This window comes from Fusarium odoratissimum (assembly GCF_000260195.1).
Source record: "Fusarium odoratissimum NRRL 54006 unplaced genomic scaffold supercont1.1, whole genome shotgun sequence".
NCBI lineage: Eukaryota > Fungi > Ascomycota > Sordariomycetes > Hypocreales > Nectriaceae > Fusarium > Fusarium odoratissimum.
Genome location: NW_022158687.1, coordinates 743014 through 768034, shown reverse-complemented (window position 1 = coordinate 768034; position 25021 = coordinate 743014). Strand labels below are relative to the sequence as shown.

Here is a 25021-nt window from a genome sequence, read left to right as displayed (position 1 = left end):
CATGTGCCTTCGCTGTTGGTGGTGCTAGGATGATTAATTATGGGGGCCTTGCGTGCTGAATGGGGAACTTCTCAAGGCAGAAGCACTCAAGCTCATGGGACTGCATGATAACGCATGCTCGGCAATGGAGCTGCAAGGCTCTTGAAATATGGTCGAGCCTCGTCATTTTTTGCATCATCTGAATCGTAAGCTCTTGCAGAATCAATTGAGATCAATTGAGGGCCAAGCTCAATTGGGTTGATGATGTATGACCCTTACGAGGCCTCCTCGTCTATCTAATTCTCACGACTTCACAGAATGGCTTCTCCCCTCCAAGCACACTCTCTACCACAAACAACTTTTTTCCCTTTAACCCCATGCTGTTTTAATTGATGGTGGATCTTTTAGCCTTTCGTCGGTGGGTATGATTTGTGATTTAACCAGGGGAACCAAGGTAAGGTACCTGACATAGCTCCCAACGCCTCCACACTCGATACAGCCTGCTGGGTTCTAATGACCCTTAGTGCAAGGCTCGGATGAGAAACCTCCCTGAGATTTGAGGGCATCGACGGTGACAATGCCCGTTATACGGTTGACCGTGACGGCATTTCTTGTCACACACACTTAAGATCCCTGTACGCCACGGCTGCAGATGACCGACATGTCCCGAATTCACGCCAGAGAACTCGAGACTTGAATGATTTGCCCCTCAACTTGACCAGTTTCAAGTCAACCCCTTCCCTGCACTGTTCTCATCTTCTCCTTTTCTTAACAAGTCCTGTTCCCGTGCCCGTGTTGCAGCCGTCGAGATGGACTGCGCAAGTGCTTGTTTGCCCGAGACTCTCACCATGGCTTCGTTGTGAAGTGCCCCGCGGACCTTCTGGCGCTCCACTGGGAGTCCAACCCGTCGGCATCGCTGAAGCAGTTCCTCGCCGTGATTGGCAGGAACAAGCTCATCTTTTCCGGCTTCCACTATGTATATCCCCGGTGGCGTATCTGGGAATCTCTTGGCTATCATGCCGAGGTTGGCCCAGCTGTCCAGGTGGTTTCGGAGAAATGGCCAGAGATATTGGTATGGAAGCCACTTCTGTGGATATAATGCTTGGAGCATCGCTCGGACGTTTGTAAAGGGTGTTTCCAGAATAAGACCGTTAAGTTTTATACCTGGAGGGAATTGACCTTTGGCTGCAAGGTTGGTTGCGAAACCACAGCCAATGCTCTGTCCCCAGAGTAGTACTGTTGGTTTCTCTTGATCAGCATTTTCTGATCTGCTTTCATGTAATTGAGCTATCCATTGTAATGCTGCTTGCGAGTCAAGATTGATTCCTGGTTCTGATGGTCTATCATGAGATGTCCAATACCCTCGATAACTCAGACAAACCAATGTGTAGTTAACTGAGGGTTCATTATCATGTGCTCGCCGTATAATCCAGGACAGATCTGGTAGTCTAGGTGGTAACGACGATGCGTTCCCTAAAACTCTGAGTAAGTTGCTGTGATGCTTGAGACTATGAGATTGGCACACCTTGAAAGTAGAGGATGTAAACTGGTGTCGTTGCTTTGCCCGCACTCACTTGAGATACTGGGGGAACATCTGCCACACACAAGGCAATCTCTGTTCCATCCAATGACTTAATTCTCTCTTCCCTCCATTTCACACGTCCACAATCGCGGGAGAACTCCTCAATGGTCAAACTCCGAGAATTGGGTGGTAAGAACGGATTATAGATGATCGTATTCTGGAACAGAACCATCATCAAACACTTCCAACTCCACAAAGCTACAAACAAACCAGTAAACACCAAAGGCGGCATGAGAAAAGGCGCAACATGCAGGGACTTAGTGCGGCCCAGATGAGGCCTCATAATTGCATGTGTCCACATACGCGGCCGAGTCCTCATGCAAACGCCTCGCGAGCGCATGGCCGATATGGTTATGGCATGCGAGGCCATGGGAGCTGGCGATCAAAGAAGCGCCTGGCAAGGGGACGGAGAAACGTGGATTGATGTAGTTAGGTGCAAGGGGTCCGAGTTTATGACATGTTCGAGCGCGACTGGGCTTGAGGGATATGCGGCTGGGCGAATTGGGGATGATGTGCAGTGAAATTGAGGGAGACAGCTGATAGTGAGATGTATCTGACTTCATTGTATGCGTGTAGGGGTGTAAAGTGATTATAAATATCTCATGAATATTTTTCAGTAAAATCTTCAAGAACATCATAATTCTCAACCAATTTTTACTAAATTTATGATCAATTGACGCAGATGTTTTACAGAATGATCTGTTTAATCTGTCTCATGCCTATGGTCTGATTATCGAGGTGATATCATAACGTCACCTATAAAGTTACAACGGTTTTAAGCCCCGCCAAACTTTTGCTGTAGTGTCCTGCAGGTAAAGTAAGGCACCCTCAGGAACCAACCATCCATAAACAGAGACCCAGTGGAAGTGGAAAGCACCCGATAATTCAGGTCAATTTCTCAGCTTTTAATCAGCTTTTTTCCCGCCTCCATCACGTTCCTGAAAATCCCATCCTTCCCCTTTTTTCTCTTCTTTACCGTCCCTCTCCCCCACAATCTCAAATCGACAACGTCTCTCTCGCTCGACTCAAAACTCGCTTACAAACTTGCATCACATCTGCCCCGCCATCACCGCCCATCTTCGTGAACAACTACATTGTCGCCCATCTCGTGCTCTAAGAGAGCTCAGCACTCACAACCATGCCTGGATCCGATAAAGAAAATGACGGCCATGCGCACATCGAAGTCCCCAGTGACAGCGACAAGCCTTCACCGCGCCCAGACGGCGAGTCAAGCCCTGGCCTCAGGAACAGCAAGGGTTGGGATGGCAAGCTTCGCGTGCCAAAGTCGGCTTCCATGACAAACCCAGAGGCTCTCACCGATTCTGACTACTCTGACGATGAGAATGTCATGAAGGGAGAGCAGATCGACGCTGATGAGGGTATGTGCTGCACATCAACTTACAAAGAGGGACAGTTCGGACTAACACGTGCAGATCTCCTTGATGACGAAGACCCCGAGACGGACGAAATTATGTGTTCGCACTCTCGAATCGCTTCGATTTCCTCTCTGCGACTCGAACGCTTCAAGAACGTTGCCCGTATCTGCCTCCGCCAAAACAGCATCGAGCAAATCGACGGCCTGTCCGCCCTTGCCGAGACCCTCGAAGACCTTGACCTCTACGACAACCTCATTTCGCACATTCGCGGCCTAGACGAGTTAACAAACCTTACAAGCCTTGATCTGAGCTTCAACAAAATCAAGCATATCAAGCACATCAACCACTTGACAAAACTCAAGGAATTATACCTTGTCGCGAACAAGATTGGCAAAATCGAGGGGCTGGAGGGGTTGGATAAGTTGACATCTCTTGAGCTTGGATCGAACCGCATTCGCGAAATCAAGAACCTCGACTCTCTGAAGGCGATCGAAGAGCTTTGGTTGGCGAAGAACAAAATTACTGAGCTCACTGGTCTTGGTGGTTTGCCTAATCTTAGACTACTGAGCATTCAGTCCAACCGTATAAGCGATTTGTCACCACTCAGGGACGTCCCTACGCTTGAGGAGCTATACATTTCACACAACATGTTGGAGTCTCTAGAGGGCCTGGAGCACAACCCCAAGCTGCATGTGCTGGATATCTCAAACAACAAGATCACCAGCATCAAGGGTCTTGAGTTACTTGCTGAGCTGGAAGAGTTGTGGGCCAGCTATAATCTCATCGGCGATTACAAGGAGGTTGCCAAATATCTTGCCGATAAGAAAGAGTTGACGACGGTGTATTTTGAAGGAAACCCGCTGCAACTGCAGGAACCTGTGGCATATAGGAACAGGATCCGAATGACGTTGCCGCAGGTCAAGCAGATTGATGCCAGTAAGTCAACACTGAATCATACAATTCTAAGGATTATCACTAACCTTTTCGGCAGCATTTGTTCGAACATGAGTTCGACTTTTGAAGGCTTCGTCACAGAAAGCAAGGCGTTAAGGCAATGGAGTTTGGCTTTTTCGATACTCAGGGTGGCATCGACGGTGCATTCAATAAATGGTTCATTCAAAGACAGATAAAGCTTGATGTGAGTTACAGTTTAGACAAGGTTCCAGAACAAACAGAGAGTTACCGAGGCCACAGGCAGTCACGCACTGCTCAGTCTTGGTCATATCATGGAGCAATCATTTCCCAAAACGATAATCATATCACGCAAAAGTGACCAAATTTGTTGAAGGGTTAACTGTCTTTTGTATTCTATGAGAGCGTCTCATCAAGTCCTTGCGGTTCTACAAAATGCAGCCCATCGTCATCAAACGCCAAATATCCCAAACAATCATGTTTCCAATGCTTCTTTCTTTTACTTATCATATCATTTCATTGTCATTATTTAAGCGAAGATCCAGAGCTTCTCGGTAGGGAAGTACTGCGAAATGTTAGCATTGTCTCAGGTAACCAATTGAGAGTGAAAACTTACGTTGGTGGGCTTGTTGAACTTGAGGTTGAGGTTCATTCTGGCAATGCGCTTCATGTCCTCCTCATCAATGTCCCAACCGACACAGCCGAAGTTCTGGGCCATGTACTCGGGTGTGGTGCTCTTGGGGATGACGGCAAGACCTTGCTGTGTGGCCCATCGGAGGAGGACCTGAGCGGCGGTCTTGTCGTACTTGCTGGCGAGGCCAGTGAAGACCTCGTGCTGCATGAGAGGAGAAGCAGACTTGGCAATGTCCATGTCGAGCTCCATGAAGCCAGCAGGACCGAAAGAAGAGTAGGCAGTCAGAGCAATGCCCTCAGCCTTGGCGAGGCGGACAAGCTCGGTCTGCTGGTGGTAGGGGTGAAGCTCGACCTGGAGGGTGGCAGGTCGGATCTTGGCGTACTTGAGGAGATCGTAGATGGACTGAGCCTGGAAGTTGGAGATACCAATGGACTTGGCAAGACCCTTCTCAACGAGGCCCTCCATGGCGCCCCAGGTCTCCTCGTTGGTGGCCTTGCTCCATCGGATCTCGGTGCCGGCGTCGTCGTAGTGCCAGCCAGGGGGGTAGCGGACCTCGGGGTCAACGTACTCGAGGGCGACGGGGAAGTGGATGAGGAAGAGGTCAAAGTAGTCGATCTGCCAGTCTGCGAGCTGTCGGCGGGTGATGGGCTCGACGTTCTCCTTGTCGTGGTAGGTCTGCCAGAGCTTGGAGACGATGAAGAGGTCCTCACGCTTCACGATACCATCCTTGATAGCGCGGGCGACACCCTCACCGCAGGCCTTCTCATTTCCGTAATCTGTTGTGAAAAATCCATTAGAATTTCTGTAAAATTCTGTTTTGTCCGGGTAAAACGAGAAGTCATGAAGCCATCATGGTGTGGGGTGAAGCTCCAAGTGCAGTGGAGGGGTAGTTTTACAGGGGTAATGTGGCTGTTTTCTCGGTGCAATTGACAATTGGCAGGGAAAATGAGGGGCAGAAAGACAAGGATTATCTGGGGAGGGGCCAAGCAATGGAATGGGATCATGGCCGTGTAATTGAAGTTGGCGACGGGTAATTGTAAAGGCGATTGGGGGTTTTCAGAGACAAACATACCGCAAGCACCGTCGAGAAGACGGTATCCAGCCTTGATGGCCTCGTAGACAACGTCAGCGCAGTTGTCGTCAACCTTCCAGAGGCCGAAGCCAATCTGGGGCATGTCAAAGCCGCTGTTGAGCTTGATGTTGGGAACGTTGACCATTGTGACGGTTGTTGATTGTGTAAGAGATGTGGTGGTTGGTTGATAGAGTAGAGAGAGGAGGAGAGGAGAAGCAAGAATGGGATAGCCAGCTCAGAGGAGGGGACAGTATTATTTATATTTATGCTAAGAAGAACACATGTTGCTATGTGTACATGTTATCCTCAGAGGTAGCTACAGTACCTAGGCAGATATCGTATGCCCTCATGGGTGCGGCATGACAAGCAAGGGGCAAGGTCCATACTGCGTAGTATGGCATGGTATTTGATAGCGCTACGCCTTCAACAAGAGAAAGGCCATGAATAGCGTTGGCATGAGTGCGCGTATTCCTTCCGCGGGTCATAGAATGTCACTCCCTCAGGCCTGCAGCATCTGGTGCAGTATCATGGGGTTGCTCCCGGGGTGTGTAACCCCCAAACGTATAGCACAGTAGAGAGGTGTGTGAGGGCGGCAAATGTCTGGGTAGAGCCCATCATGCGAGCCAGAGGGAGCGAATCGTCGTATTAACCAGCCCAGTTCAGCCCCAGTTTCTTCTCTGCCTTCCAGATTATGCCGCCGTTGGTGGGGCATAGGATGGAATTCACCCGGCGGATGAGATGGCGGGCATATTGGATGGGTATTGGGGGAGGATGAATGCCATATGGAAGTATGGAGGGTTCATAATTACAAGGGAAGGAATAATATTCTGGATAAACTAAATCTCATCGCTTATCGCTGTGAAGCTGAACATTGTGTTATAAGTCATGGTTCGTGATGTTACCATCATCGCCGGTTTTTACAGTGCGTATGTTACATATGACGAGTGGATATTTCAGTGAAACAAATCTGATCATGAAAACTTTCAGCCAAAAGAAGAAGAAAAGAGAAACGACACTAAAGTAATGGCCGAAGCTCCCCGAAGTAATCACTCTAGTCACTGTATGTGTCAGTCGTTCGAGAACCAATCCAGTCCAGGGTATGGATGCTTCACCCCGCAAATCTAGGACTAGGCCAGCCACACCAAGGACCCCAGTTAGCGGTATGAGAGAGACAGATGAAGATGAAGAAGAATAAGCAGGATCTATACCACAAAAGCAATTGTCTTCATGCGCCGCAGATTCTGTCTGTTTCATGACACATGTGCCCCTGGTCTCAGAGTTAACCTTTTGTGAGCAGCCTATTTGTGCGTTTATTCTGAAGCTTCAAGTGCCGCGTCTAAGCCAAGTCGACTTTCACTCGCGCGGGTGTGTCTTGAGGCATCTTTTCTGTGATTGATGCGCAAAAACAGTGACAAGAAGCAACTCCTTTCCATCTTCAAGGTTAAACATAGGCGTAGGGTCCCCTAACTCCGGGCGTTTCGCCGCATGACCTCCCTTCTGCTACTCAATTCTGCCAAAATCTCTGACGTGGTCCATATCTCGGCTCGGCGTAATTCCAAGGTTCCCTAGTCCATGATATTTTCGATGTGGATTTCGGGTGAATAGACCTTCAACTTGAGCCATATCATGATAACTACAGAAGATTGAAGAGCCTCTGAGGGTCTTGTCCTTCCGGAAGAAACCATCAATTTAGCCTAAAGGCAAGTGCCCCACGGATGAGCTGCCCGTCGTCCCACAGTAGCGGGTAATCTCCAGGCACTCGCATAGAATCCCCACTCTAAATGTTGCTCTGTAAACACCCCTACCTACACCCATCATCCATGACAACCTAGTGAGCAAGTCCCATGATGGGAAAAAAAGAATGTCCAGGGTCGAGCAAGAGCATGAGATGGCCAAGATCAACTCCAATGGTTTCAATTTGCCCAAGATACTGTCAGGGCTGGTGTTGAATAACTTCAATTGCTCTACGACAAAGACTACTCTATCCAGAAATGTCCCAGACTGGCTTACACCGACAATAGACTCGACGCTTCACAATCATGACAAGCACCTCTTCAGCTTCAAAGAACCCTTTCAAGCTTGCGCATAGTCGCATCCGTGATCATGGCTCCCAGTGACCAAAATAGTACTATCTTGATAGCAGGGCGTCACCAGGCTGATGAACAAAGAAACCGCCAAACCACCAACCATTACGGAACCACCGCACCTCTTTGTCCAAAGACACCCAATTTCGGATTCGATCCTCTCACAATGTCGCCTTCGATACTCCTTTCAGATCTTGGGGCTATCAATTGTCAATGTCCAACACAAAACACTCGTGTCTTGAGGGACCCAGACAGCAGCTCCTTTGGTCTTTGTTCTGTCGAACAAGTTTATTACCATCGAATCCTCCCAACCTGTTCGGTGTATTCCTCAATGTAATCCTCACTTGCGACACCACCAAATTCAACTCGATACAGTCTATCCAACATGAAAGGCAAAGAGATTCGTACCACAACAATCCCTTTAGTTCCACGCCCACCACAATCAGGCGAGTGCCACTTCGGCTTACGAAACCTACAAGCTATCCAAGGAGCTCTGCTTCGTGGCGATGAACATGTCGACATTCTCGGATGGCCATGCATTCCACCACCAATGTGGGACCACGTAGAGCGTGCCGAAGACACCATAGGCAAAGAGGAGGTAACCCCTTTCACAGCTATTCAAAACTTCAACGCGCCCAACCATCCCTGGTTCTCACAAGATGCCCGAAACAAGATAGAAAACAAACACTGGCATGGCATGAAATTCAAGTTTATCAAGGTGCTTGCCCGGGGTGGTCACGGATACGTCACACTATGGGACGTCGTTTTTGATGACAAGTCTGTCAGGAGGGTCGTGATTAAGAGAGCTATAGACCCTTTAACTAATGCCTTCGACCCTCGCAAAGAATCCGAGTTTCACTTGCGGTATGACGGCGCCCAACACACGACACAGGTTATCGACTTACATCGCGAGGCAGTGGCTAAACACACTCGTATGATAAGAAGTGGTACATTTACTGCCAACGCTATCAGACACGGAAAACAGTGGAACGCCGAAGCAGAGAAATGTGTTGTCTTTGAGTATATGAAATTCGGCGACATGGTCAACATCATGCAAACAGTCGCTGCGAGAAATGCTCAAATCCCAGACCAAGTTCTCTGGGGAATTTGGGAATGCCGTAAGTCATCTTGTTCCGAATCATTGTATCTTATCTTATCGACTGACTCTATTTTACAGTTGTGCTTGGTCTCGCGACCATTGCTTATACTCCGTCCAACAGCTCTAGCAACTCCAGTTTCGAAACGTGGTGGAAATGGGCACAATCTGATAAAAAAGAGGCACTAACCTTCCTCGACCGTGTCGAAAGAGAGTGGCAAATTGAGCACGATGTTCATCTTGATCTAGAAGTGCTCAACGGTAAGTTTATGGAACATCCATCTAGGCCTTTTGCTTAACTTCCGTGTCTAGTTCTCGCGGGTCATGATCCAGCAACACATCCTTATCAGCCTATTTTCAAGGTGAGCTTGCGCAACAACGACATTTGCCTTGTGTACATGTGTTGACCTAATCTCTTTAGCTCCATGATCTCGGTGCCTGGAGCTTCAAGATGAACGAGGCTTGGGAGAGTCAGGATGAAACCCAGATTTGGGTAATGAGAGGACCTGTCAAGCTTCATGGCATGGCACCGGTATGTAATGGGATTCCTGACCTTGCTGTAGAATGCATCACTGATAAACAGTAGGAGCAATTCAGTAAAGAGTGGGATAAAATGTCTATCAGTATGGATAAACCTTCCTTGAGACGATTTTATGGAGGTGAAGACTTGAAAAGGGGGAATCGGGTTGCCGGTCGCTTTGGGATGTGGACTAACATCTTTCTTGTTGCCAGAGTTGTAAGTTCTATTGATCATGACCAGCCCGAGAAATGCTCTAATTTTTTGGAAAGATGGAATCCATCATGACCGGAGTATTTAGCAAGTTTCCTTACCAAGCTGTTGCCCATGATCGAACAAATAAGCCGACATATGGAGGGATGCTTCAGACACCAGAGTATGATCACATCGACTTCGAATTGCGAGAGACCGTGAGGAGGTGTCTGTACGAGAAGCCTAAAGATAGGCCCAGTATTACCCAGCTTTTGAGGAATCTGTTGGGGCGAAAGGAGCAAGGCTTCAATGATCGCCCAGAGTTCGTTGATAAATGGTGGAAAGCCCTTTTCGAGCCTCAAGGGCCAATGCCTCTCCCTTTAGAAACACCACCGCCGGCGAGTCCTGTCAAGCAGGCAGTGGTAGACTCTGTTGCGAAAGGAGGCGTAGCAATCGCGTCTCACATGGCGCAAGCAGCTGGAAACCAAGGCGCGCCGAATCAGCCTCCAGCTCCTCCTTATGTTCTTCCTCACTTACGACATGTTCCTTTTGATCAACGAAGGGCCCAACTTAATGTAAAGGAGCCTCCGGCCCAGCCTCAAGCTCAGCCTCAAGGCCAGTATCAAGCCCAACGTCAAGTCCACTGGCCTCGAGCCCAGCATCAAGTTCAGCCTGGAGCCCAGCCTTATGTTCCCCCCCACCTACGAAGGGGCCAACATAACGTAACTCCTTCTGCACTGGGTGAGGATTTGGCGAACATATCACTCAAGCGCGCAACCCAAATATCTACTACAACGGTTGCACCTGACATTTCTCCAAAGTCTGCCAAGTCAGGCAGGGTCAACAAGAAGCCTCAAAAAACTAAGAAGGCCGGGCATAAAGCGCCGCCTCGGAAGCATGATGCTATTGCAGAGTATGTTGAGGAAGCGTTGCCGGATATGCCTGTGGCTTTTCGCAACCTTTTGACTCGCTCGAAATATCTCGAATCGCAACTTGAAAAAGAAGGCTTTCCCGTGTATTCTTTCGTGAACTAAAGTCATATATAGGGAGATGGTTTGCATGGGTGCCGTTGTTTTCGTTTTGTTTATCGCCATGGATATCCTGGTTGTTGTGTCAGGTGATGCAAAATTGCGATGTTTATGCTACTTCTGGTCTATCCTTTAATCCGCTTTGCTGATAATATTTTTATATAGAACTGTTTCTCGCGTGTCATTGCTTTTTCGTTTCCAATATTAATTATTATAGAACATGTTGGTCCTGGGTATCACTAACTCCAAACCTATCCATCCACCTTGATTTCCTCGTAACCAAGTCCCAACATTAACTCGTCCAGCTTAAATACAGATAGAGACAATCTAGTTAATATCGTAGTTTACATAGCGGCACTCGCACGCTCCAGACTCAGACTTTACGTCACCCACTTGACCACCCTCGCTATCGACACAATTTGGTGATCCTCCATCGAATGTCTTGCGCTGAACAACATCAACATCACCCGGCCAAGCCGCAAACTTTGTGTTTTCAGCTGCCTCATCACCTCTCCTCCGCTGCGTCCACAGTGTAGCTTCGAAAAGCGTATCATCAAACGTACACTTTGCTGCACGGTTGCTCGACGAGAGCTGATCATCCGGGACGATCGTCTTGTTCATTGAGAAAGAAAACTGAAGACGCTCTTGGGATGTATCCTTGTCGAGAACCTTGAGGGTCAAGTTCGTGAATGATGGCGCAAAGGGGTTTTCAGTGGATGAGATGTTATATGAGGAGTCGTTGTTGGATGAGATTATCCAGAAGAACGTTGCTGATGAGCCCTTTTCATAAGGATAGCAGCGCCACGTTGAGGGGTTAGAAGTACAGTCTGTGGTGGTGTTTTGGAGATCTGCTTTGAAAGCGAAAGAACCAGCCGGGAATGCAGCTGGAGGTTCTGAAGTGGAAGTCTCCTGTGGAGGAGCTCTGTCTCTGGAGTCGGTGTTAGTCAGACTCAATGTCTCGGATATTCGACTTACTCGTCCTTCAACCCTATCGAGAGTCCAATACCCAAAGCAACAGCAACAATAGCAACGCCCACAAGCGCAATAACCAGCAAACAACATCCTCTGCGCTTATCAAGTCCACAAACTCTCCTCTCTCTATAACTCCCAGCTTCTGAATACTCATGCTCTAGGAATTTGCCCTTAGCATCGCTGTAGCTGTAGCTAGGTGGCGGAGTATAGTGCGCCACGGGCGGAGCATAGTATACTCGTCCTCTAGGTATGTACGCCGGTGGGATTGCATTGTTGCGAAGAGCGCGCCGCGGTGACTTCCTGGGGATGCGCAGGGGAGGTGTTGGGGGGCTGTGAGATGAGGGTGTAGAGGCGATTTCGTTCTCATCGATTGAGGGGAGGTAGGGACGAGAGATGGAGTTGAAGGAGCCTGTTCTGTAGTTGTGATTTCTGTTCATTTTTGAGGTTCCTGAGGTTGCAGTTTCGTGGCTGGAGATAGTAGAGTGTGTGATTGAGTTGAGTGACGACGATGATCAGCGACGATCGTCTCAACTGATTGAAGATGAGGATAAAGAAGATGTAACAAAGAGGGTAAGAGACTCAATTATAAGGCTGTGAGTGTGTATGTGTGTTTGCTGATCTGCATGCAATAGATGCAAGCCTCCATGAGTTCAGCTCAGCTCAGCCTACTTCAATTAACGCAATCAGGCTCGATGATACATTCAGCGACTTCATATACACAAATTCATATCTAGGAATTGAAAAGAAGGAAAAGGTTCAGTTATCAATTGATGGCTCTATCCCTCCTCTAGACTATCGATTTCCAGCTCCTCCGTCTGCCCTGATTTTTTTGCCTCCCCCTCCGACGGTTGAGAAATTCAATTAACAATTCAGTGACCCGCCCACGCGGGATCGACCTCATCCGAGGGAGGCGTTTTTGCTGCTTCTGCTGCTGCTGCTGCTGCTAGCGCCGTTGATAGTTCGTGCTGTCTCTGCGACCTCGTGATTGGAGTCGGCCCTGGAAAAGTGGCGTTGAGCTGTAAAGCTTGGCTTGGGAAATATTGGTTTTGGGGCCGAGTTTAGACGGAACTGCATTTATCTTTATTTGATCTAGAATTCCATCTCACTCCTGCACGTTGAGGGCCGACAATAAAAATGGTCCTATGTATCCAGGTGTGGTCTATCTTTGACGGTTTATAACCCTTGAGTCTATCCCTTGCTCTACCTGTCCAACGTCACATCAGCCAACTTCTGCTCTCCTGTAGTGATAGATCGTCTATGTAGATCCTGGAAATAATAGATACACAAGTCCCGCTGCCTACTCCATGCCATACAAAATATCCCATCATCTGAACTCCTCGGGGTATTGCTCTCTGCTTACGTCAATCAGCCAACCCTTCAATCCACCCTTCGCTTACTCCTGGCCCTCAGCTGCCTTCTCCGCATGTGTCGGAGCCTCGAGCACCTCGCCCTGGTCTGTCCAGACCGCTGCGAGCTCAGTCTCGATCTCATCTCGGCGCTTCTTCCACTCATCGACTTGCTCCAGCCGCTCACGGAGGTCTTGCAACTCCTTCTCGACCTGCATTTTCTCACGCTCGGTGCCAATTCGCTCGAATTCCCACTCATCTCCCTGGTCGCCCATACCGAGGACCAAGTTATACGTGTGATACTTCTTGAGGGATGCACGTGTTGAGATGGTAATGAGTGCTGTGGGATGTTAGTCTGATGTTCCCGTCACAACTCGAAACAAACTATCACTTACTGATGCCTCTCTCCTTGCATGTTTCATACAGCAGACCCTCTACGTCGCTCGAAACAGCGCTGGTGCCCTCATCCACGATCGCATATTGTGGCTCGTGGTAGAGCACACGGGCAAAACCCATGCGCTGCTTCTCGCCTCCGCTGAGAACATCCTTCCATTCCTTTCGCGTATCCCATCCACCCTCTCTGTCAGGGAGGTATCCGAGTCGCGCAGCGTCCAGGACGCTCTTGAGGTCATCTTCGGACTTGCGCTTCTCCTTCATATCCACGTGGCCATCTGGATAGATGACTTGGTCACGGAGTGTTCCGGGGCTCAGATAAGGTCGCTGGGGGAGGAACATGATGCCGTCCTGGCCGATATCCTTGGGACGACTGACTAGGCCACGGTAGACTGGCCATAAGCCTGCCAGGATTCTTGCAATAGCAGTTTTACCCACGCCATTTGGTCCAGAAATCTGGCTTTTGTTAGCAATCATACAGCTCATTTCGAGAGATAACTTACTAATAGATGTTCACCCCTTCGCACGATGATGGATAATGACTCGAGCAACTCCTCGCCTCCTTGAGGCCACAGACCAGGAGCCACAACTGGAACATGCTCGAATCTAACACCGTCAAATCCCTTCTGGATTGTTCCTGAAACATCAGACAATGAGTATAGTTCGCTTTGGCCAGCCCGAACGTGGTAGGCGTCGGCATGTACCCGGTGCAATGTCGAGATGAGTGTGTACACACGGCTAGTATAGCCTGCCAGTTCTGAAAGGTCCTTAATAGAGTACATCATACGACCACCTGCATCGGCGAGTGAGAGCATAAGCCTCTTGTTGGTGATAAAATCCTTCATGCGGTTTCGCTCTCGGCCTCCGCGTACACCATTCTCGACCATCTCAGCCCGACCGCCAACGCCGCCCCATTGTGGCAGGAAGACGGGAAGCGACGCCAACAAATATCCGTATGCACTCCAACTATACTTGAGGATGAAGTCTTCCAGAATGTTATAGCGGATCTTCAGCATGTAAATACCCTCCATCCAAGTCTTCAATGACTTGAACTCGCGGTTCAAAAAGGTCTTTTCAGTATCTGCGCCGCCATAAAAGGCAACCTCTTCGGCGTTTGCGATCAAGCGGGCATGTAAACTTCGGAAATCACCCTCTTTTCGGCCTTCAACTGCCTTTAGCTTGCCAAATGGTGGCGAAAGTCTTCGAAGGATGCTAGCAGTCAAGAAGTAGTTGCTCATGAGGCCAGTGAGGGCAAGAGGCCCCAGCGATCGGTAAAGCTGATAATTGAAAACGCACAGGTCGACGAAAGGTTTGCCGAGCGATGAGTAGATGTTGGCTGCAGCCGCACAGAACAGAGTCAGATCTTGAGTGATGAACTGATCGGCGCTTTGGCCAACACCACCGTCGAGGTTAGACAGCTTGTAGTAGTTAAGGTTATCGTTGAGGTAAAGGTCATGGATGTAGCGTGTAAGTCGCGTGCGGAAGGCAATAGAAACCTTTGACTCCAGGAACTTAATCATGGCATTGGTATATGAGGCAAACCCTCCAAGGCCGCACCACTGGGACATGTGAGTATAATGACTTCAATCTTAGGTCGAGTACTTACCTTGAGAATACCCCAAAGGAACGCCTTTCCGTTTCCAGCCACCAAATCACGTACAATCTCACCATCCAGACGGGCGACAACAAGTGAGAGATACGTTCTTAGCATCAAGAACACACCATGACTAACAAGCAACCCAGCTTCCTTGCTAGACCATCTGGGTATCATGATGCTCATGAGACTGAGGAATTGGTGCAAGAAAGCAATGTTGAGGCCTGGCTTCGTTTGCGCTGCTGGTACAGTTCCCTCCCGGAGTCCAGATACCCGAGGGGGGTTTAGGAACAAACGACGATGGGCGTCGAAAGTGAGTGGCTTGGTTGTGTTGATGACCACCTTGGATGTGCCATCCTTGTATGGAACGTAAATGGTACGCGATCCGTCCTTGTTGTGAAGCCAGGAGTTTGTGCGCACAAGTTTCCGACCCTGTTCACGCTCATGCCGTCGGTTCTTCCACCATCGACGCCCTCCAACTCCTCCGAGGATAATTGAGATAGCAAGGGCCAATGTCGCGAGTAGACGAGTCGTGCGAGTCGTTCCGCGCAACCTTGTCTTTATCTTGCCAGTCCATTTATCGAGGAAGGCGGCTAGCTGCTCCTCGGCAGCAGTATGCCGCAGCGTTGATTGCGCAGCCATGAGAGACAGTATCCGATGGCGAGGTGGGATGCAATGTTTGGTGATGACGCTGAATGCTGTATATTGTCGTTGGAGAAGCTTCCCCACAACAACCGAGTCTCTACGAGGCTCAAATGCGCTTTCTTTATGTGTCCATTAGTGTATCGCGTGGAATGTGAAGGTTTCGACGGCAGAGATTAAAAAACGTGGTTGTATGAATATCTTTGCTAAGTCCAAATATGGTTGAGGCTGACTTGTATCAAAAGTTGTCATGAGCATGTGAAATACGGGTATCCGAGGCAAGTGGCACATGGGACGGTCTGCGCCTGCTGCGACCTCACCCAAGCTGCAGCCGACGGATGCGGCGAGCGGGAATGACGACACAGCATCCAATCACATGATGGCCAAAAAGCTGGGGAAATATGGGGGAGCATCTGTTAATGGAGTAAGCTCTTGATTGGTTCGATCTATCATAGGTGGGCTCAGTCGCTACCCTACAGTCTACGAGATAAATCAATTAACGATTCACATGTGCTCTACGATGGACTGAGTGCAAGATATGAGTTGCTTATTGTCTGATGCCTACTGTGATGTTTTCTGTTGCTCGTTGGTATCGATTTATGGCCTCAACCTTTGTTCGACCGTTCTTTATGATTTAAATGCTAGATAGCCATAAAATTTAAAGGTTTCCTATTACATCCTTGTTGTATGAGCATGGATATCATAGGAAAAGGACGGAAACCATACCCAGGGAAGACACAACCCGTAGCCTTGATATTGTTTTACTAGTAACAGACACTGCTCGCATTGGCTGTGGTGCCTGCAGGACTGAGGGAGGCCATGATCCAGCGTGCTTAATTGCACGAGATGGGAGAAGCACTCAAGTCTTAGCTTGGATCGTGCGCAAGGAGTGTTGGGTATTTAGTTAAAACACTAGAAATCTCACAGTTGCACGGTAACCTAGACTCCAGATACGTCCGTATGGCTCAGTGGGTTGCGATGCGAACGGTGCTCTGGACTTTCCTTCGCCTAGTTCTGGGGTTGATGGAGTCCACATGATTAATGTGATATGGTATCGGGTCGGCTGAGAGAACAACTAACTAAAGATGCAAGACTACCTAGGTAACAAGCCTCATTTGATGATAAGTGGATGGCTTACGATTCAAGAGAAGGTGCTCGCCAAAGCCACAGCAAACAAGATTCATGGAAAGGCGATTGACAGAAGTTAACAAGAACGCAAGGGTCCATCCAGCACAAGCTAGAGGAGGTCTCTGTAACCGGCCACAGCGGGTATGTAGGTCTCTCAAGTGGTCGAGGCCAAAGGGCCCACGATGGATGGAGACATCACTGATCCGGGCGCCAACACGACCAATCATACCACACGGGTAAGGACATTGCTCCCGGGCCGACAGGGATCATGTCTCTTTTCCGTGTCTCAGTCGTGAAAGAGCATGGAATTGAGGTTTGGAGCTTGAGCTGCAGAATGGAGCATGAATGACAAGAAGTTGTTTTTGACGGGTATTCGTGGAACTTGGTGAAAGAAGGATCGATAAGAGCTTGCAGTACCCATAGCTTGCTGAGTGTGCATAATCAACTAGCGAGTCAATGACACCGACCTAGCTAGCTAATGAGCCTGGTTAGGTTGTCAGAGCATGGACTGAACAGTATCACTTGCTTCTAACCCAGCAATATCATTTACGAGCAAAACAAACTCACCGGATCTAACACTGATCATCGACTTATCGCTAACGCTCGCTTGAGGTTGCATGCCACGAGGAAACATTCAAAGAGCGTGCATGAGGCATCTCATCCCGTACGTCAGTGGCCATGTAGCACACGGGTGTGAGTTACATGGTGGCAGCCTCAAGACCACCATCAGGATATGGATGGAACAAGACAGACAAGGAAGAAGCTTGAAAAGCTGGGGATAGAAGCTTGGGCCTGGCTTGCCTGGTTAACGAAAAACATCAATCCGAGTGAAGTTTTTCAGCTGTTTGTTTATGCAGCACTTGAAATTAAGCTCCTTTTTTTTGTTCTGGTGAGAGTGCTAAAGAAAAGCCCACTGTTGGAAGATCGAGGACATGGGTTAGAGAAAAGGGCACTATTCCTTGTTGGTGGTCAGGATGACTACCTAAACGCTCTTGGTTGTCTGCTAACTTCCCACCGGAGCATTATCCGGCTAGTCTACGGCGGGCATTTAGACCGGAAGATGGCTTCTGATGGCCATGGCTCTTTACAGATTGTTTCGTGCAGTGCGGTCTTCACATCTCATGTTCTGATCTCTCACCTCGACTTGACAGAGTCGACATAAAGTAATGTAGGAACATGTATAAGGTCACCAAGGACAAGGGTCCTTAGGCGCCGCACCAAGCCATGAGCGGGCCTTAGCCAGCCATAGGACAGGGTGGTTAAGATGAGCTTGGCGGGCACCATTATTAGCGGAGATGAGAGACAAGGGGGTGCTCTGTCACGCTATTGTGAGGTGTTGTAGAGTGGCATTTTTAGACTGTGTTGCTCGCAGTCCTTAGTGCTCAAAATACAGTGCCAGTAGAGTAAAGAGAGACAGTATACGATACTCCCCTACCACACTGGATGCTCCCGGAGTGCTAATCTCGAGTCAAACTCCACTCACACCTCCCAAACCAACCCACCCCAGCCTCTGGGAGCAAGAAAACCTCAGACCTTGACAGGGGGTATCAAAATAAACTCATCAGAAAGCCTATTGGAAACATGACCATTTACACACATATTTCTGTCGTCCAAGATCGAGGTCCTTAGTTTTCTTACTCTAATCCACCCCAGTCAAGCCCAAGTCGAGCCCCATCCCGTTCGGCCATTCTCAGAGACATCTCACAGGCTCACAGTCTTCCACTATCCCCAGCGACCCTGCTGCTCACTGTTTCCAGTGCATAGCACCCCCGGCTTCCAGCACATCTTCCCACTGTCGCTGGCACCCCGTCGCCGTCGCCGCCGCCGCCTGCCTTTCACCAACCTTGACCTTTTCCACTCTCCATTTCTCATCATCTGTAATAAACTATCCTGACCTGACCAGGGAGGAAAAGAGAGAAAGTAAAGACAAGCAAGCCCCCTGCGCGCATTGCAACTGCTGCACCTGGCTGGTTCTGCTCTGGTTTTCTCCATTTCCCACCCCAATTTCCTCTTCATTCAGCTCCATCTTAAAGGCAATCATTTCGCTTGCGCGCCCAGCAGCCCAAGTCTTTTTCAGCCTCCGATCCGCTTTCGCCTTACCTACTGTACGGATACCACTGGGCTCTCTCCTCCGCCCGTCCTCCGTCTTTCCTCGTTCACACCGAGCGAGCTCCATCCCCGACCGACGCAATCCCCCGATCAGGTTTCCTGACTTCTGCGGCCGTCTCGACGATTGGGACAATTCATTCATTCCTTCGTTCACTTCCGCGACCCTTTTGGTCGATTTTACAGCTTCGCTTCATAATCGATTCTCGGTGCCGTTTGACTTCCAGCCTCCCCTGCCTCGGTCCAAACGCGCCGTAATTTCCCACCGTCGCCCTTTTCCTCTTCGCCTGTATACCCCGTCGACTGTTTCACACTCGCCGCTCCGAACTGCTTCGTTTCTTGTCGCGATTTAGGCCTCGATAGGCCATATTTGAAAGAGTTAGGGGTTATAGAATAAGCTGGTTTTGCTTGGCCGTGGTCAACGACGTGAGTTACCTATCATTCTTCGCGCGCCTGCACAAGACCTTGCGCGATCGATGGGACAGTACGACTTCAGCAGGAATCTGTTTTCAAATTCGTTGCGCGGAGGGAGCAGTTGTGCTGGAACGAGTTGTTTGCTGCATCAGACACAGGAACCCGTTTCTCTGCACTCCCGATCCATTAATAGTCTCTATTCACAACGACCTGCTTCACGATCCTTTACAACAAGTTACAAAGAAACACCAGCTGACAATTTCACAGAATAATAGCAAACATGTCAGACAAGCTACAATCAAACCCGAACGACGAAATTCAGCCCCAGGCGAACTCTGCCGATGCTGAGATGTCTAACAAGGTTCAATTATCTTCAGAAGGGGGAGCGAGCTCCAAGAAAGGTCGTGGTCTCCTTAAGGTCCCATCAAGATCATCATCACAGCGGAACCAATCGTCACCAACATCTACGGGGTTGAGTGGGGCTACAGTCAGCGACCCCCGGAACAGCATCGGCAGTCGATCGAAAGACTCCAAAGGTAGCCTCCGTGCGCGACGACGGAACGGAAGCACTTCAAGCAACAGGACAGGCGGCGAGACTGAACCCACAAACACTGCTGCAAACACTCAGCCAAACTCTCCTGTCGCCCCCGCCCAGAAGAAGAAGAGCCGTGGTGGCCTGTTGGCTTTTCTTGGATGTTGTGGTACCCCCGAGGGCCCAGCTGGAAACGAGGATAACAACGAAAACGTGCACAAGCTTGACGTCCTACCTCCGCGCCCAACTTCCGCAAGGTCACGAACCAACACTCCCCAGGAACAGCCCAGACCAGCCTCCCAGAGAGAACCTCAAGCAACCGTATCCGCACCGGAGCCAAAGGACGAGGCTACCTCGTCAGGCTCAGCCAACAACGAAACCACAGCGACAGAGCAAGCCAACAGGGAATCGAAGCAATCGATTCCTCCTGCAGTGACAGTGGAGCCCCCCAAGCCGACACCCACAGAAGAGGAGCCAAAGGTCGCAGACAAGACGGGTAATGACGGTGATGTGAACATGCAAGATGCTGCCACTGAAGAGCCAGAAGAGGCACCATTGGCCCCTGCAGTCGAAGCCCCAGCTCAAAGGACGATACCACCTCCTCCCCCACCCCCAGGTCCTGGTCCGGCTGTCGTGGCACCCAGCCAATTCACAGACGCTGGCCCATCAGCACCCGAGCCTCAGAAGTGGTTATTGCCCCCCATTGCCCCGGAGCACAAGGGTCGAAAGTGTCTTGTTCTCGACCTTGACGAAACTCTTGTCCACAGTTCTTTCAAGGTATGCTTTGAGTAAAGGTGGATCATGGGATATGCGCTAATTATCATGCAGATCTTACATCAGGCCGATTTCACAATCCCTGTCGAGATTGAGGGCAACTACCACAATGTCTACGTGATCAAGCGACCCGGCGTCGACGAATTCATGAAGCGAGTCGGTGAGCTCTACGAAGTTGTTGTCTTTACAGCATCTGTTTCTAAGGTGAGTCTGTCCAATCACGGATGATGAATGAGCAAACTAACAATCTGCAGTATGGAGATCCGTTATTGGACCAGCTCGACATTCACAAGGTCGTTCATCATAGACTATTCCGTGAGAGTTGCTACAACCATCAAGGAAACTATGTCAAGGACCTGTCCCAAGTTGGACGTGACCTGAAGGATACCATCATCATTGATAATTCGCCCACCTCATACATCTTCCACCCACAGCACGCCGTCCCCATCAGCAGTTGGTTCTCTGATGCGCACGACAACGAGCTATTAGACCTGATACCCGTTCTCGAAGACTTGGCAGGGCCCAACGTGGCCGATGTCAGCCTTGTCCTCGACGTCACTCTCTGAAGCATGAACCTTTCATAAAACAACTTTTTTTACTTTGTCAAAAACACTTTTCAACGATTCGAACTACAACCCTTGATCTGCAGAGTTGCCATCATAGCGGAAGGCGTTTGGTTGAGAGCTTTCGTTTCCTGGTGTAGATGTACTATTGTCTAATCATACATAATTGAGCGGGTGGCACGAAACGAAACGAAACGGACCTTACCATTACGCTCCAACTTCCTTTTATACAAAAGATACCTGGCGGTCTTTGGTCGGCATCAGCACAGAGGCCTCTTGCAGCAGGCTTTGCCATTACATCTCACAGATTCGAAGCACAAAAGATGGATCAGCATCAGGAGAGGCAACGGGACACATATCAGGGGCTCTTCATCTCTAGGGACGGAGAGGAATGACGGGTAGGATGTCGTGTGCAGTATACGCTGGGCCAAAGCAACAGGCAGTCTCACAAGAAGAGCCAAAAACCTGTCTTACCATCTCCTGGGGATGATAGAGCTGGAGGAGGATATGGGCAAGTGGAGTGTATGGATGACGCGCCAGCGATGCGCGGAATGTTTTTTGTTATCTTGATTCCCTTTGTCTTATGGTTTCTGTCTTTGCTACCGCTTCTTATTCTTCATCTTGTCGTTGTTGTTTATTTTTTTTTGATTATACACCACCCCCTGATACATTCATATCGAGTCTGCTAGCGGACTCGGAAGCGAGCAAGAGAGCGTTTGTCGTTGATATCCAATCCGCCTGACTAAATGATAGGATCAACAGGTGTAGAGGCTACAGCCATCTCTCCCATACATAGTCTCACTAAATTGTAAAATTTCTTAACAACAAAAAAATGATGGTGTTTTTTTTTTGAATTGGATAAATCACATGTTTTCTTTTTGAAGCTTGACTTGAATTGGCAAACTATCGCATGGTCGCTAGCTTGTAGTGGTGGAGCCTACAGCTCATATTGTGGAGAGAGCTGTTCCCTGTGGTCCCTGACCTAACGTTGGAAGAGGCTGGAGCTCTCTAACTCGGACGCCAACGCCACCGGAAAATCATAGCACCGCGTCCCCTTCTTTCTGGTGAAGGTGGCCTCAACTAACTCCCTAAACAGGGTGCTCCATTTACGGGGGGGGAATTGCACAACACCTCCATTAATTTAGTCCCCGTGTCGTCTCTCTCGATCTTGGTTCCATCAACGTCCAACTACCAAACCATCCTCTCCTTTATTTCTCTCCTTCGCGCCTTAGGTTCTCGGAATCCTGCAGCGATTCCTTTGTCACGCCTCCTTCTCCAGGTTTAATTCTTCAACAATGGTATGACTGCTTGACTCCCACGACTTCAATTGAAGCTAGTGTCGCATTGCGACTGAGCTCGAATGTTAACTCAAGAACATCGATTTGCTGACATATTCTCTTCTTAGTCTTCTCCTCGCCCTTCTTCTCCCGTCAACGGCGGCGCTGCTGCCAGCGGTGCTAACATCGGCCGTCCCTCATCCCCTGCTATTCCTGGTGGTCCCCGTACTGCTATCCGACGACGCGCTGCTGCCGACCAGAAGGAGAAGATTGCCAATGCTCGACCAAGCAGCACTCGCGCCGCTGGCGCCGGTGGTTCCAGCAGCACCATGCTGCGTACGTTGCCCTTTGCCTCGAGAATTGGGACATAAAGCCATTGGACGACTGTACTAACAAACTCGACAGGACTTTACACCGATGAGTCTCCCGGTCTGAAGGTCGACCCCGTTGTCGTTCTCGTTCTGTCCCTTGTCTTCATCTTCAGCGTCGTTGCTCTTCACAGTACTTCACCCCTCTACTCCCGCAAACATCAATTGTGCGTGCTAACTCTATTTCAGTTATCGCCAAGATTACCCGAAAGTTCTCCAGCTAAATTGCGTGACGAAGAAGGGGAAACTCAAAGAGAAGGGGGGATGCTTTTTTATGGAGTAGGACCTCTCACAGACGAGAGGATGCGCCATCTGCAATGGGGTTAATACGGCCACACTGGAAATTTTGTTTGTTGTATTGCGGTTTATGAGGGGAGCCTTTGTATTATATCTCGGGAAAATGGGTCCGAACCGACATTCTGGACTTTGACTGTTTTGACGCAAAAGAATGAGACCTATGCTGAGTGTATGTAATGTATGCTGAACATTTGGCATGGCTTGCCGTCTCGTTCAAATTATAGAATCTAAGCCGGGGGCTACATCGTCGACAATTCTGTAGCTGTCATTGCATTTGCTGAAGGGCTAAACGCTCTTTTATGGTGCATTGCTCTTGGTTTAAGGTAGCTCTCGTAGCCTAAGGTACCGTAGCTAGAGGTCGCCAGCCTTACAAAAAGCAACTATCGTATTTCACCATCACTCCGACTGGCCTCGCAGACTGCTCATCAGGGGTAGATTTCCCCTCAGTTTGTAATTGCATGAAGATTAAATCATATATTTTATATTTATGGCCTAGGATGTACTTAGCTGTCTATTTGAATATGTATCTATTGTTGGTGACGACTTAGATCATTGTTGACACCTCTATGGCTGTTAACCAACTCTTACACTGCCTGGATCCTATTTATTGGTGTTTAATAGACGAAAACCTAGATACTGTTTGGGACTCGATGGAAAAAAATATCAAGAAATTCCAGCTTCTCTTCATATATCAAAAGATGAAACGGATATGCCTTGTTCGCTCAATGAGGCATACATTCTGATGATGGTCCAAAGGTGGTCGAGCTGATTAGTAGACCGAGGCTGGCTTGGCAGGGTAGTAAATAGATTGGATCAGTTCACAAAGCAGTAAGATAAACACAGTATAGGAACACCTGATATGTATTCTCTATAAACAAGTCAAAGGACCGATGTTGACGCCGCAGATCACTCAAAAGTCAGGAGATCCACCTCAGGTCCTTCTTTAGAGGGACCGGTCTTATCAAGCATTTGGCGCAAAAGTTTGTTGTTCGTGTCGAGGCGAGCGCCGTTCTCCCGGTTGACCTCGAGGAGATCGTTGGTGTTCTTGACGCTTTGGCCTATGAGCTGTCGCAGAAGGCTGTTGTTGGCTTCGAGATTGTCGGCGACTCGGTTCATGGTCACCTCGAGCCGAGCGATCGAGCCCTGCAGCTGGCTTTCAAGGGGTGGAGGGCCGTAGCGAGGAATGTCCTGGAGCTGAGGGAGAGTAACACTTCCGGGAACGGACATGCCCTGGGGAGAAACCACGTCGTGCTGCTCAGACTTGATGATAGGTGTAGGATTGTTTGAAAGGAAACGAGTTCTCTCAGTGTGAGGCACCTTTCCGTCGGGAGCAGACCTGGGCTTAGACTCCTCAGAACGGTTCTGAAACTTTCCTTCAGGAGCAACACCAGGCGTCTCCTGAATCGCCTTGACAGATGCTTTGGCTTCTTTGGATTTTCTAGTCCATTCCATCTTTGTAGACCATTCATAGGACTTCTTGAGAAGGGTAAGTCGGGGAAGCACCGTCAGGATTGGTCTTAAACTTACAGTGTTGCCGTTAGTGATGCCGAGTGCCATCTTCTGGAGGGCCTCTCCGAGTTTAGCAGCCTTTCCAACGGGCTGGAAAACAAGATTAGAGGGCATCCTCAAGTAGGAGAGGATGGCGGAGTTTACCTGATTGCATTCACGGCGGTTGCGGGCGCAGTCGTAGCAGCTGGGACCGTCGAGCTTGGCTGGCGATAGGAGTCAGGACTGATATCGGCACAGGCAGTGAGAGGGAAAGGAGAGCAACATACAATCTGTATAGCAACAAACGTGTTCAGGTCCATTTTCGGCCATTCTCAAGATGCATCCTGTGCAAGGAGTAACGCGTGGCTTGCCCTTAGAAGAGTTGTCGGTGCGCCTCTTCTTCTTCGCAGGAGCATCATCGCCAGTAGTGTTGTCAACGACATGACCGGGCGGACGGTAGAAGATATCATCATATGAAGTCTTTAACTTCCTCTTATGGCTCCACAATCTACGAGCCGCTGGCTCCTGAATCGGCCATGTCAGCTCGAGGTGAGTAGAGAATGGGTGAAGAGGGGGACAACTCACGAGCTCGTCGATCTCAGGCGGCAAACGTTTCGACAAAGGATCACCACTCATTGTAGCGAACCGAGACTGA

At 49.3% G+C, this 25021-nt stretch overlaps 9 protein-coding genes across 12 annotated transcripts; 4 read left to right on the top strand and 5 right to left on the bottom strand.

The window, feature by feature from the left end:
* Positions 1 to 93: 93 nt before the first annotated feature.
* Positions 94 to 2290, bottom strand: FOIG_00278 (uncharacterized protein). Its single transcript, XM_031196344.1, has 2 exons — positions 1505 to 2290; positions 94 to 1452 (listed from the first exon to the last, which is right to left on the bottom strand). The coding sequence occupies exons 1-2, from the start codon at positions 1929 to 1931 to the stop codon at positions 704 to 706; spliced, it is 1176 nt and encodes a 391-aa protein (XP_031072111.1). The 5' UTR covers positions 1932 to 2290; the 3' UTR covers positions 94 to 703.
* FOIG_00277 (adenylate cyclase) lies at positions 2189 to 6332 on the top strand. Of its 2 annotated transcripts, XM_031196343.1 has the most exons (3): positions 2189 to 2940; positions 2995 to 3873; positions 3929 to 6332. In XM_031196343.1, the coding sequence occupies exons 1-3, from the start codon at positions 2700 to 2702 to the stop codon at positions 3943 to 3945; spliced, it is 1137 nt and encodes a 378-aa protein (XP_031072110.1). In that variant the 5' UTR covers positions 2189 to 2699; the 3' UTR covers positions 3946 to 6332. The 2 variants fall into 2 exon arrangements, with proteins under 2 accessions (XP_031072110.1, XP_031072109.1); XM_031196342.1 differs by having other exon boundaries at positions 2383 to 3873; positions 3929 to 4211.
* FOIG_00276 (NAD(P)H-dependent D-xylose reductase xyl1) lies at positions 4145 to 6332 on the bottom strand. 2 transcript variants are annotated; one of them, XM_031196340.1, is made up of 3 exons: positions 5556 to 6332; positions 4466 to 5259; positions 4145 to 4414 (listed from the first exon to the last, which is right to left on the bottom strand). In XM_031196340.1, exons 1-3 carry the CDS (start codon positions 5698 to 5700, stop codon positions 4379 to 4381), a joined length of 975 nt encoding a protein of 324 aa, XP_031072107.1. In that variant the 5' UTR covers positions 5701 to 6332; the 3' UTR covers positions 4145 to 4378. The 2 variants fall into 2 exon arrangements, with proteins under 2 accessions (XP_031072107.1, XP_031072108.1); XM_031196341.1 differs by having other exon boundaries at positions 4145 to 5259.
* Positions 6333 to 7935: 1603 nt separating this feature from the next.
* Positions 7936 to 10478, top strand: FOIG_00275 (uncharacterized protein; the record flags this gene model as incomplete). The annotated part of the gene is made up of 6 exons (XM_031196339.1): positions 7936 to 8757; positions 8817 to 8996; positions 9048 to 9097; positions 9157 to 9267; positions 9322 to 9471; positions 9525 to 10478. The coding sequence occupies exons 1-6, from the start codon at positions 8025 to 8027 to the stop codon at positions 10476 to 10478; spliced, it is 2178 nt and encodes a 725-aa protein (XP_031072106.1). The 5' UTR covers positions 7936 to 8024.
* A 119-nt stretch (positions 10479 to 10597) lies between these two features.
* Positions 10598 to 12159, bottom strand: FOIG_00274 (uncharacterized protein). The gene is made up of 2 exons (XM_031196338.1): positions 11448 to 12159; positions 10598 to 11400 (listed from the first exon to the last, which is right to left on the bottom strand). Exons 1-2 carry the CDS (start codon positions 11879 to 11881, stop codon positions 10800 to 10802), a joined length of 1035 nt encoding a protein of 344 aa, XP_031072105.1. The 5' UTR covers positions 11882 to 12159; the 3' UTR covers positions 10598 to 10799.
* A 348-nt stretch (positions 12160 to 12507) lies between these two features.
* Positions 12508 to 15710, bottom strand: FOIG_00273 (uncharacterized protein). Its single transcript, XM_031196337.1, has 4 exons — positions 14790 to 15710; positions 13687 to 14742; positions 13186 to 13639; positions 12508 to 13130 (listed from the first exon to the last, which is right to left on the bottom strand). Exons 1-4 carry the CDS (start codon positions 15417 to 15419, stop codon positions 12838 to 12840), a joined length of 2433 nt encoding a protein of 810 aa, XP_031072104.1. The 5' UTR covers positions 15420 to 15710; the 3' UTR covers positions 12508 to 12837.
* A 2675-nt stretch (positions 15711 to 18385) lies between these two features.
* Positions 18386 to 21805, top strand: FOIG_00272 (uncharacterized protein). 2 transcript variants are annotated; one of them, XM_031196336.1, is made up of 4 exons: positions 18386 to 19079; positions 19335 to 20376; positions 20428 to 20577; positions 20628 to 21805. In XM_031196336.1, exons 2-4 carry the CDS (start codon positions 19348 to 19350, stop codon positions 20937 to 20939), a joined length of 1491 nt encoding a protein of 496 aa, XP_031072103.1. In that variant the 5' UTR covers positions 18386 to 19079; positions 19335 to 19347; the 3' UTR covers positions 20940 to 21805. The 2 variants fall into 2 exon arrangements, with proteins under 2 accessions (XP_031072103.1, XP_031072102.1); XM_031196335.1 differs by having other exon boundaries at positions 18386 to 20376.
* A 185-nt stretch (positions 21806 to 21990) lies between these two features.
* Positions 21991 to 23177, top strand: FOIG_00271 (protein transporter SEC61 subunit beta). The gene is made up of 4 exons (XM_031196334.1): positions 21991 to 22234; positions 22342 to 22549; positions 22619 to 22714; positions 22771 to 23177. The coding sequence occupies exons 1-4, from the start codon at positions 22232 to 22234 to the stop codon at positions 22803 to 22805; spliced, it is 342 nt and encodes a 113-aa protein (XP_031072101.1). The 5' UTR covers positions 21991 to 22231; the 3' UTR covers positions 22806 to 23177.
* A 607-nt stretch (positions 23178 to 23784) lies between these two features.
* FOIG_00270 (uncharacterized protein) lies at positions 23785 to 25002 on the bottom strand (the record flags this gene model as incomplete). The annotated part of the gene is made up of 3 exons (XM_031196333.1): positions 23785 to 24590; positions 24654 to 24891; positions 24952 to 25002. The coding sequence occupies 3 exons, from the start codon at positions 25000 to 25002 to the stop codon at positions 23785 to 23787; spliced, it is 1095 nt and encodes a 364-aa protein (XP_031072100.1).
* Positions 25003 to 25021: the final 19 nt, after the last annotated feature.